This window comes from Eulemur rufifrons, chromosome 2, assembly GCF_041146395.1.
Source record: "Eulemur rufifrons isolate Redbay chromosome 2, OSU_ERuf_1, whole genome shotgun sequence".
Classification (NCBI taxonomy): Eukaryota; Metazoa; Chordata; class Mammalia; order Primates; family Lemuridae; genus Eulemur; species Eulemur rufifrons.
The window spans coordinates 47,326,259-47,338,165 of NC_090984.1; the positions used below are offsets into that span (position 1 = coordinate 47,326,259).

Genomic DNA, 11,907 nt, shown 5'->3' on the forward strand with positions numbered 1-11,907 from the left:
ATACAAAATGCAACAGGGGTTTACTGTACCCTCTTGAGACCAGAGCACTTGTGCTCAGAAAAGAAGGCTCCCCTCTTTCAGAGTTTTGGCTCTTGCCACCTGCCACTGCAGCCTCTGCCACCATTGCCAAGGGGTTGCTTGGGAGCCAGGGCAAGGAAGAACAGGAATTAGGAGTTCCCTTTCTCACTCCTTGAATTTGTACCAGAGGGCTTCTCCTGGAATTTGCTTTTGCACTCGCTCTCTTGCTCTCTTGTGCACGTTTCTCTCTCTCTGCCTCCCTGCCTCAGTGCTTAGTTCTTAGGTTTCAGGCAGTACTGCATTCAGGCTGGAGGTTGCTAGAGGGGGAAAATGGTAATTCAGGTCCTCTGCAATTTGCCTGTTACTTTTTACTTTTCAGAGTCCTCATATAGCTGCTACATGTATTGTGTTCATGTCTTGTATTGAATTCAGTGGGAGAGACAAGGTGGAGTGCATTTATTCCATCTTACCTGGAACTGGAACTGTCAGTAAAGGATTTTAACCTGGGGAATAACATGGCCTAAGTTGCATTATAAATTTTTTTTTACTTTAAGGCTTTTCTTAATGCTTATTTTAAATTCGCAATTATTATGTGCTTAGTGTAACAAATTACATAATACAGAAGTGCATAAAGTAAAAAGTGAATTCAGCACCATCCCCACCAGAGTCCCCAGAATAACTATCTTTTACTTGCTTGGTATGCATTATTTTCTTTTCTTTTTTTTTTTTTTTTTGAGACAGAGTCTCACTCTGTTGCCCGGACTAGAGTGAGTGCCGTGGCGTCAGCCTAGCTCACAGCAACCTCAAACTCCTGGGCTTAAGCGATCCTACTGCCTCAGCCTCCCGAGTAGCTGGGACTACAGACATGCGCCACCATGCCCGGCTAATTTTTTTTTATATATATATATATTTTAGTTGTCCATATAATTTCTTTCTATTTTTAGTAGAGACGGGGTCTCACTCTTGCTCAGGCTGGTCTCGAACTCCTGACCTCGAGCGATCCACCCGCCTCGGCCTCCCAGAGTGCTAGGATTACAGGCGTGAGCCACCGCGCCCGGCCTGGTATGCATTATTTTCTACATGCAGGCATGGCATGTATACATATATTTATTTTTTACAAAAATGAGATTACATCATATTGATCTACATTTCTTCCTGTCAGTATGTATAGATCGGCCCCTTTCTTTCTAATGCCTGTATTCTACTGTATGGATGTACCATGATTTAACAATGCTTTATTGATACACACTTAAATTTTTCTATTTTGTTTTACCATTACAAAGTGTTATATATTCTTTTTAATTTTTCTCACTAATAGAAACCCTTTATCAAATTAAGAAAATTTTCTTCTATTTCAGGCTGAGTTTTTTCTTTTTAAAATCAGGAATAGGCCGGGCGCGGTGGCTCACGCCTGTAATCCTAGCACTCTGGGAGGCTGAGGTGGGCGGATCGTTTGAGCTCAGGAGTTCGAGACCAGCCTGAGCAAGAGCGAGACCCCACCTCTACTAAAAATAGAAAGAAATTATATGGACAGCTAAAAATATATACAGAAAAAATTAGCCGGGCATGGTGGCGCATGCCTGTAGTCCCAGCTACTCGGGAGGCTGAGACAGGAGGATCGCTTGAGCTCAGGAGTTTGAGGTTGCTGTGAGCTAGGCTGACGCCACGGCACTCACTCTAGCCTGGGCAACAGAGTGAGACTCTGTCTCAAAAAAATAAAAAAATAAATAAAATAAAATAAAATAAAATCAGGAATGGATTTTAATTTTACCATACCATTAAAGTATATTTGCATGTTAAAAATGAGTGTGTGGGAGACTGATTTGGTGCCGGGGTGAGGGGTGGCAGCAGGAGACAGGCAACAGCCTCTCAGATGCAGAGTGACTGCAACTGGAGAGATGTTTTGGAGATAGTCAGCTATGCCTGCTGACTTACTTGATACGAGGGAAGATTGGGAGTGAGTACGTGAAGAGGGTCTAGTAGGCATCTTTGGATCTCTCATTAGGTGGCTTTGAGTCTCCTGTAGCATATGAAGTCTTTGAAGTATCATGGGCTGGAATTTTGTGGAGGAAGGCAATGACAGAAGTTTAAGTGGGGACCTGTCAGAAGTGGCCCTAAAACCAGAGGCAGTCAGTCATGGGGGTGCAGTGCAGGGGGCTGCAAGCAGAGAGGTAGAGTCATAGGGAGGTGGTGGTGGTGGGGCTTTAACCTGCTAGGTTAGAGGCCCCCTCAGACCTGTATTTACTTCCAGCTTCAAGTCTGGATAGTCAGTCGTTTGTGATGGTACCCTCCAGTGATGAAGTGGTGACTAATCTGGAAACTCTGACAAGCAAATGCCTCCATGGGAAGAACTACTGCCGGCAGGTCCTCTGTCTGTATGAACTTGCCAAGGTATGTGCCAAAGGGTGGGGCTCCCACAGGACGTTCCTTCTGAGAGTGAGGGAAGCAGGAAGTTAGAGGTTGATTTTGGACATTGTAAGTCAGCCCTTCAGGGGATAATTGAGACCTGGGACGAGAACTCTTATCAGGATATGGGCCCCCATAAGTCCCTCTCTGGGGAATAGTGTGGGAGAGGGGACACCAGGCTAGATGCCAGGATAATTTGACTCCTAGCTGCAGCTTTCTGCAAGCAGAAAACTAGGGCAGGACATTTCATTTCTGTGGGCCCCTGACTGTTCATCTAATGATGATTTGACCATAAGGGTCCCTTCTAGACCTAAAATCTTAGGTGTTGCTTTGTGAGTGTTTGGAGCATTCCATATGTAATACAGTGACTATAAAGAGAGGAGCCAGAGCAGCCAGAAATTGTCTGTGGCTTTGTGCTGGTTGAGGGAGAAAAATAGCAGATCAGAAGTAGAAGAGCATGAGAGAAATAAAGCCAAGCATTAAAGCCCTTGCCTTGGAGAAGACTTAGAGACTTCTTTGGAAATTGAGGGTTTTGTTGCTGCTGTGGGAACGATAAGGAAGGGGTTCTTGAGTTTTATTCAGTTTTCTTACATTTCACGTTTGAAAAGACCATTGTTCAACAAGAGAGTCACCTGATGCTTTCTGAAGACAAGCCTGCCTTTTACTTTGGTTTGGCTTTAGTGACATGATAGAAAGCATTAGAAAATAGTACTTGCTTTTTCTAAGGTTTTGCTCAGGGGTGAGGGATCTTTAAGCTGAGAAAACTAACAGAGCCTATCCACATAAGATTTCAGAAAGGGCTATCTTTTGCTTTTCTTGGCTTCTGAAAATGGCTTTGACTGGCTTTGCCTTCCTCTCAGGAGTTGGGCTGTTGCTACACAGATGTTGCTGCCCAGGATGGCGAAACCATGCTCCGGGCAATCTTGGCCTCTCAGCAGCCTGACCGATGCAGACGAGCCCAGGCCTTCATCAGCACCCAAGGCCTCAAGCCAGACACTGTGGCTGAACTTGTAGCTGAAGAGGTGACACGGGAGCTGCTGGCCCCATCAGAGGGAACAGGTGCCCTGCCCCTTCAGGCCTCCCCAGCCTCTCAGAGGTCATTCTCTGGTTCCCTGTGTTAAGGATTTGGATGTTATATATCCTGTATGTTGTCCTCTCAAGTTTCCAGATTACACTTGTAAGAGAATACATTGCATTGATCTTGTTGTTTTTTACTGTTTTATGATAATTAGTAGTAGCTATGTCTTGTTCTGAGCTAAAGAACTCCTCTGTCCTGTAAGATAACCAATAGGCCAAGGTTTTTGAGCTCAACAAAGGGAGAGCTGCAAACAGCACTCCATTAACATTACCTCCTGGTGCCCAAGCCTGGGCAGAGTGGGCCTCCTGGTACAGGGCTTTGTCCGTCTCCCAACCCTTTCTTGGTAAAACCATCACCTGTCTCTACATCTTTTGTATAGGACATAAGCAGATGTTCAGCCCAGCAGAGGAAAGCCAGACGTTTCTTCAGCTGACCACTCTGTGTCAAGACCGCACATTAGTAGGCATGAAGTTGTTGGATAAGATTTCCTCTGTTCCCCATGGAGAATTGTCTTGCAGTAAGTTCTTAGCCTTTTTCTTACATGTTTTGGGCCTAAACAGGGTTCCGAAAGGTCTCCAGAGTCAGTCTTTCTAAAACTTGAGTCCTTGTTCCTGCTCTGGATACCTAGCCCTTCAGCATGGGTTATAAGTTCTTGGTAGGAAGCCTTAAGTTCACTGAAGAAAATTTAGAAAGTGTGGATAAGTACCCCCAAATGTAAAACCACACAAAAAGGTAACCTTTAAAAATCACTTGACATACTTATTTTACTCTTATATTATACTGCAAAGTGGGTATTATTATCCCCATTTTAGAAGAGAGAAAACTGAAGCTTAGAGAAGTTGGTTAATTTATAGCTATTAAGTGGCAGAGCTGGTATTTGAACCCGGTCTGTATGATTTCAAAGCTTGCTCATTGTCCTTAATGTCCAGCTCATTATAGGCATTCAGTGGTATTTGTGGTAGGTCTTCTTTTTTCAAAAATGACATTACACTGTGTATAATCATAATTTTTTAACTTTATGAATATGCTGTCATTAACATTTTTCATGATACTGAATATTCTTTATGTCGTTTTTAATGGCTACACAGGATTTCTCTTATATATAATTAAGAATTTTATACTATTGTGGGACCTTTAGGTTGCTTTCAATTTTTGCTATTTTAAACACACTGATGAATATCCTTTACGCAAATTTCTGTGTACATCCATGATTATTTCCCTAAGATAAATGCACAATTCAAGGGTGTATGCCCATTTTAAGGCTTCTGACATATATGTGCACACACATAGAGGCTGCGGCCAGCCAAATTTCACTTCAGAAAAAAATCACTTCTGACTCTCACTTAAGCAGTGTGAGATTATTTCCTGGAACCCATTCTACTTTGCAAATTTGATAGGCCCAAAAAAGGCATTTTACTGATGTTTAATGAACAAATAAATAGAGATTTTTAAAAAGTTAAACAGTTTCATTTTTAAAATGGCCTTCTATATTTTTTGTCAGTCCAGTTCAACAATATTCACTGAGTACCAGCTGTGTGCCAGGAACCCTGAGCACCTGAGATATGGTGAATAAGTTAAATGGCAATCCCTGAAGCTCATAGACGAGGGTTTTAATACACAGTAACAGCCAGACTGATGGGATCAAGATAGGTTTCTGGAGGAAATGTCCGAACTAAGGCCTGAACAGGGATTATTTGTCAGGGGTGCTCAGCAGTCAGTAGGTTTGGGGAGGGCCCTGCAAAAGCCCCAGAGGGCACAGCATGTATTAAAGATGGGGAACCCGATTTCAATCCTCATCATTACAAATATTTTTCACAGTTTGCCTTTTAATTTTCCTTATTGTGATTGTGTACAGTATTTTCAAGTCTATATGTAGAAAACTCTTTCACTAATCTATGAAGCCAGAACACCAAATGGCATTTGATTAGGCCCTAAGACCTTTCACTGGGATACAAGCAGAGAATGCCCTAGGATTTGTGTTGGCTGGGCCTTTTGGATATATAGTCACTACACAACTGTCTTTGAGGATATAGTTATTCCCTGTGCTGTCATCACTGAGAGGCAAATTTAGATGCCAGCAAGGGGCTGTCCCAGAGCTAGATGCTGAGGTCAGGGACCTCAGAGGATTGGTGGGGGAGCCCTCTCCAGATTAGTCCCTTCTCCATCAGGCCCCTTTAGCCTCCTGAGGGTGAAGTTGGGTGGCCAGGTTGACAGTAGGTGGCCAGGGCTCACAATCCTGTCTTACCCAGTGTCCTACTCATGCAGCCACAGAGCTCCTGATCCTGGCCCATCACTGCTTCACCCTGACATGCCACATGGAGGGCATCATCCGAGTCCTACAGGCTGCCCGGATGCTCACGGATAACCACTTGGCCCCCAATGAGGAGTATGGACTGGTGGTGAGTAGCTCCCCCACCAACCCTACTCTCCATCCTGAGGAAACCTTTGAGCGGAACAGACAGGCTGGGGCCAGCTCAGCTGATATGGTCTTAGGGAATTCTGCCCATCTGGATACCACTACCTCTGTTCCAAGTTATGATTTCTGTCAGAATCAAAGATTCCTCCAAAGGTGCGAAAGTGAGAGGATCCCTGCCAGGTTGCCAGGGCAGTTTTTCTAGAGTGTTAAGACAGCTGCATTCCTCCCCAAAACAAGGTTCCAGACCTTCCTCTTAACTCTGAATTGAAATGAGTTGACAAGTCAAGCCTTGCATGCCTTCCCAAATTCTCTGGGCTTGAAACTGACCTGAGTAGCTGAGCAGGCCATTGGCCACTGTATTGAGGACGCGGTAGGAAGAGGAAGCGTGCCTGCCCAGGAGATGGCACTTGCAGCACTTGATAATGTACATTTTGGGACAGCAGAGAAGGGGAACAGCCTGTGGTGTCCCAATGACTAGCATTTCTGAATCATCCAGAGGATTCCTGTTGGGTACATGGGAGGGAGCTAAGCATGGCAGCTTGGACACTAGCCCTGCCCCCACTGGAGCTTGGTGTCTGAAAGTAACCAAACTGATGGTAGTGATCCAACTCAGACAACTCCAGGTGATGCTGATATGAGCTGTCCTCCCCCTCCACAGGTACGTCTCCTCACTGGCATTGGCAGGTACAACGAGATGACATACATATTTGATTTGCTACATAAAAAACACTACTTCGAAGTGCTGATGAGGAAGAAGTTGGACCCGGTAGGTATAATGTAATGAGCTCCAGAATGACAAGTACTACTGACATTCAGGAACCTAGGCTTTTCTCAGGAATAATCCCAATCATGGTGGACCTGGGATATGGAGGGGAGGGAATTAGGGACCTCCTGTAACCAGCAGTTTAAGATTAGAGTTCAAACTAGGTAGTGACTGTACTGATGCTAAATATCAAAGAAAATGAGTTTATCCTTCTCCACTTCAACCTCTGTTGCCTGCTTCTGCTGTTTTAAATGCCTGTTCTGGAGATGCAAAAACCCTTCCTAAGAGCCATGCTGAAAGTGGATTGTCCACCTCTGAGGCTGAGGGCTTGTAAAGTGTTTTCAGGGGACCACGAAAAGTGTGTTGCTGAGAGCCAAGTTAGGAAGTGAATGCAGAGGCCTGAGCCAGAAAAGCTGTGGAGCCATTTATGACGATGACCAGGAAGGAGGCTTGGAAGCAAAGGCCTGACTTACTCAGGTCTTGGGCTCTGGGAGCCTGTCTGTCCTCAGCAGGCTCTGTGACACGAGGGTATGTCATTCACAGAGCCTGTTTCCAGATCATTTGTTTGGCTGATTCATTGCTTCTAACTCATTTCACCTTTGGCTTCTGGGAACATGGGCACAGCCAAGCAGGATAAAGAGACAAAGTAGAACAATCTCTTTAATGTTGGGCCAGTTTCAGGACAGACCAGTCTAGTCATCAGGAGAGGAGCGAGTCCTGGACATAGGTACATGTTCAAGATCCCCTGAAGGGTTTTTTAAATTGTTGTTTTTGAGGCAGTTTTGTTTCTGCATTTAAATATTCTTTTAATAACTTTTCTGATTACAAAAGTAATACATATTCTATGTAAGACACTTGGAAAATAACACAGAAAAAAGCCTTTGGTGTCTACCCACCATCTGGAGACAGCCGCTACTAACAATTTGGCACAGGCCCCTTCTTTGCACATGTACCCAAAACATACACATATTCACATATTTTAACAAAACTTACACCGTGAAGACATGAAATAGCCTGTGTTTACCACTGAAAAGTGTATCATGATTATTTCCCAAATCAACAGATAGTCTTCTACATCCATTTTAATGGTTACGGGGTATTCTCTTGGCCCTTGCCTTGGACATCTGGATTGTTTCTAATTGTTTGTTAAATATCCTTGTTACCTTCATTTTAGCACTTTTCTCTGCTTATCACTTTAGGGATAGAGTCCTAGAAATGGGATTGTCAGATCAACTATTTTTAAGGCTTCTCCCTTCTACAAGGTTTTACCATTCACTGAACTCCCAACAGCGAAGTGGACATGCTTGTTTCCTTATATTCAGGATAGCATAAAACTTCTGTATTCATTTTCATTTTTGCTCATCTATTCCTTTTTCTTGAGAGTTTTTAAGAAATTTTTACAACCAGAGTACTCAGCCAATCCTGCCTGCCTTCAGTCCCTGATTGAGACCTTGGTATTCCCTTTTTTCCTGGGCAGAGTGGTACCCTGAAGACAGCCCTGCTGGACTACATCAAACGCTGCCACCCTGGGGACAGTGAGAAACACAATATGATTGCCCTGTGCTTTAGCATGTGCCGAGAGATTGGCGAGAACCACGAGGCAGCTGCCTGCATACAACTGAAACTGATTGAGTCTCAGCCCTGGGGTGAGTGAGGTCACAGCAGCAACACCACAGCCATGCTGTTAGCCTAGGAAAGTTCTTAGGGCTAAGAAGGGCAAGAGCGCATGAGATTGGCTATTAGAAGCTGAGGTCAGGTTGTCACTCAGCAGGGGTCCTAGCTGGGCAGGTAAGAGATGGAAGGGGGACTTAGGTGAAGTTATAGTAAGAGTGCGTGCATTTCTGGCCCCAGTAGCCTTTACCTGAAGACATACCTGCCTCCCTGTGAATGAACGTGGCTGGGATTTCTAACTAAGCCCACTATCACCACCAGTGGGGTGAGAACAGCCTACCTTGGTAGTGAGACTCAGCAAGCCGCCTTTATTTCCTGGCAGAGGACAACCTCAAGGATGTACACCAGCTGAAGCAGCTGCTGCTGAAGGCCCTGACTCTGATGCTCGATGCAGCAGAGAGTTATGCCAAGGTAACCACAGAGAGTTTTATTTACTCCACATTGGGCTTAGGACTTGGTGTCTGCAGTAGAGAATTTTCTTTTGTCCCTGGGTGCCTCCCAGTAAAGGGGGAAGCTGTCATGAGCCAACCAAGAGCAGAAGAGCTGAGTACAGTTCTTGCAGAGTTCACACAGGAGATGGTGCCCCCTAAGTCTCTCTACCTGTGTCTCCCTCTACCCGTCTCTCAGGATTCCTGTGTGCGACAGGCCCTGCACTGTCACCGGCTCACCAAGTTGATAACTCTACAGATTCACTTTCTGAACACTGGCCAGAACACAATGCTCATCAACTTGGGCTGCCACAGGCTGATGGACTGTATTGTGGCCCTACCTCGGTTCTATCAGGTGAGCAAGAAAGAAAACCCGAGCCAGCACTGCCAGCATCCTAAGGGCTCAGGGCTAGTGACAGAACTAGGCCAGTCCAGTTCTGCTTACTTAGCTGTCTTGATACTACTATGAAAAGAGGCAATTTGGTGTATCTCTCACTAACACATTCTTTGGGCAGAGCCTAGTGAACCGGGAGTACTGTTTCCTTCTCTCATGCTGTTAGACTAACAGAGACAGACTTTGGCACCCCTTAGACAGACATTCTTGCACCCCTGCAAGAATCTTTTAGCCATAGTGTTTACAGAGTGGTGTACCCAGGTCAGTATAGGGAGTCAGGGATGCCGGGAGATTGATTCTAGCCCTTTAATGAAGAGGAATTATCAGGGAATCAGCCCTTTTACTATTTCTTACGCAGTTGAGTTGGTGGGAATAATATATTCTTTCTGAGCAGTTCTATCAATCCATTGTGAGGAAGATTAAAAATGCTGAAGACATTTGGGGGTTTATGGGAGGAAATGCCAAATACACACCAGACTTTTCACCAGCTCTGATACATAGAGCCTTTTAACATAATTGTTTATGACCATATTCACTGTATGAATGCACAGTATTGTTTTCTAGAACAATTTGCCTTCAATTTTACATCAAATGAGCTCTGATGGTGTCCTTCACTTCCATTCTTTTAAGGCATCTATTGTGGCTGAGGCCTATGATTTTGTGCCAGACTGGGCTGAAATTCTGTACCAACATGTGGTTCTTAAAGGAGACTTCAATTACTTGGAAGAATTTAAGCAGCAAAGATTATTAAGGCCCAGTATATTTGAAGAGATTTCAAAAAAGTAAGTATTAGAAGTTGACTGTAAGCATTTCTCCTTGCCTCTGCTTTGAGGTGAGATAGGTATAAGAATTTTATGGCTAAGTACAATATGCCTTTAGCCCCTCAGCTTAAAACAGCAAAGAGATGTCAAGAATTCCCAGAAAGATCTCTTAACAGATTTATGCAAACAGATGAAAGATGACAGTTTGCTTATGGTGCTTTGTACTTAAAAATGGGAGGATAGCTACTCAATGCCTACAACACTAATCATCAGAGGTGCCTTTTAGATTGCTAAACTTATTGTAATTAGCATTAATACTCATTTTTAATGAAATAGTTTGTGTTTATCAAGCATCCTCAATACTCTGAAATAATCTCCTAGACTCCACACCCTCTTCTCTCTAGGTAGTGGTCAGTGTTTTCAGAGCTGATAGCCCTCACTCAAAATACAGTGTCTTGAGCCTGGGTATGGTGGCATGTATCTGTAGTCCCAGCTACTTGGGAGGCTGAGGCAGGAGGATTGCTTGAGCCCAGGCAGGAGCTCGAAGCTGTAATGAGCTATGATCCTATCTGTGAATAGTCACTGTACTCCAGCCTGGGCAACAGGAGACCCTGTCTCTCAAAACTAATACAGCATCTTAACCTGTGCATTGTATTTCTTTATCTAGATATAGGCAACATCAGCCTACTGACATGGTCATGGAAAACCTGAAGAAGCTACTGACATACTGTGAAGACGTCTACCTGTATTACAAGTTGGCATATGAACACGAATTTCATGAAATTGTAAGTGTGCTTCTGAAGGACCCTCAGACAGCTTGCTGTCTGAAGGACATGCTAGCAGCTTAGATGATTTCATAGGTGCCTGTTTTCTTGTACTGATATGAAATTCTCTGGCAAATACATGCCTGTGATTCTACAAAGTAGAATAATGCACTGGGGAATCTTTCTTTGTTGTCCAAGGTGAAAAAAGCCCAGGACTGTACCATATCATTCCTTTGAGGGAGTAGTGCATAAAGAATAAGAAACTCTTCACAAGGAAATTCCTATTTAAAAGTAACTGTTCATCTATAATAAGATCAATATTAAGATCAAAAGCTTTCTCTTCCTCAGGATGGCTTCTACTTTAGGACATGATACAGTAATGATTAAAGAATACCTGTGCCTGCAGATTCCAGTTTCAAAGAAATTTAATATTATTTACACAGTTAAGGAACAGGTGATACATTTGTTAGAAACTGATCTTTCTGTAATAAAATAGATTTTAAATTCATTATATGTCATTATTACTGCTAAGGAAATCTTAGCCCTTTTCTGCCTTAAAACAATCTTATTTAAGTTATTGCTGTGTTCTGTTAATTCCTCAAATCACTTAGATGGTTCTGTTTTCCACTTAGAAGTCTATAGAGCTTCGTTTGACGTTCCTGTTTCCTAAATAAAAGAAATCCAAAACATTTTCTGCTCTGTCCCTAGTTCTGCTTTTGACAATTAGAAAAAGACTCTAACCACAAATTTAAATTGCTTAGCAGAAGATATAAAGAAGAATCCCCAATCTATGCTTACCGCCGTAACCTGAGTTATAGGCTCAATTACTCCAAATAAATAATTCTTCTAAGTACTTATTTAGGCCTTAGTATAGCTAAACAACAAAATAATTTCCCCAAATAAATAAGAAGAGGAGGCAGCCTTTGTTGCTCTGCAGTGACATTATTAAGGACCTGGCAAATCATTCTTGTTTTAAAGCGGTTAACTATGTCAAGCATTTATTAAGCTTTAGTATATAGAGAACTCTAGTCCCAAGAGCTGTGTTCTATCTATACGCTTCAAAAATATCTCTTGGGAGGTAACACAAAATTTAAGTCCTCACAATAGTGATTTTATTAAATTAGTTGCTTTATAAAACATTGCAGATGTCATAATTGTTAACATAACAATTTGCCAAACTGTAGTTAACTGGTGCAGTTTGCTGAGCA

The 11,907-nt window shown here is 43.2% G+C and overlaps 1 protein-coding gene across 3 annotated transcripts in view; it reads left to right on the forward strand.

Moving 5' to 3' along the window:
• SPG11 (SPG11 vesicle trafficking associated, spatacsin) overlaps window positions 1-11,883 on the forward strand; it is a 76,939-nt gene extending 65,056 nt beyond the window's left edge. For 2 of the 3 annotated variants that reach the window (XM_069483942.1, XM_069483952.1), the window contains exons 31-40: window positions 2,270-2,409; window positions 3,285-3,483; window positions 3,882-4,019; window positions 5,768-5,901; window positions 6,577-6,684; window positions 8,159-8,327; window positions 8,675-8,763; window positions 8,980-9,135; window positions 9,805-9,956; window positions 10,603-11,883. In XM_069483942.1, coding sequence (XP_069340043.1) covers window positions 2,270-2,409; window positions 3,285-3,483; window positions 3,882-4,019; window positions 5,768-5,901; window positions 6,577-6,684; window positions 8,159-8,327; window positions 8,675-8,763; window positions 8,980-9,135; window positions 9,805-9,956; window positions 10,603-10,783 — 1,466 coding nt within the window. In that variant the 3' untranslated portion in view covers window positions 10,784-11,883. The remainder of the gene's footprint in view (window positions 1-2,269; window positions 2,410-3,284; window positions 3,484-3,881; window positions 4,020-5,767; window positions 5,902-6,576; window positions 6,685-8,158; window positions 8,328-8,674; window positions 8,764-8,979; window positions 9,136-9,804; window positions 9,957-10,602) is intronic. The other variant, XM_069483962.1, reaches the window with a different exon arrangement.
• Window positions 11,884-11,907: the final 24 nt, after the last annotated feature.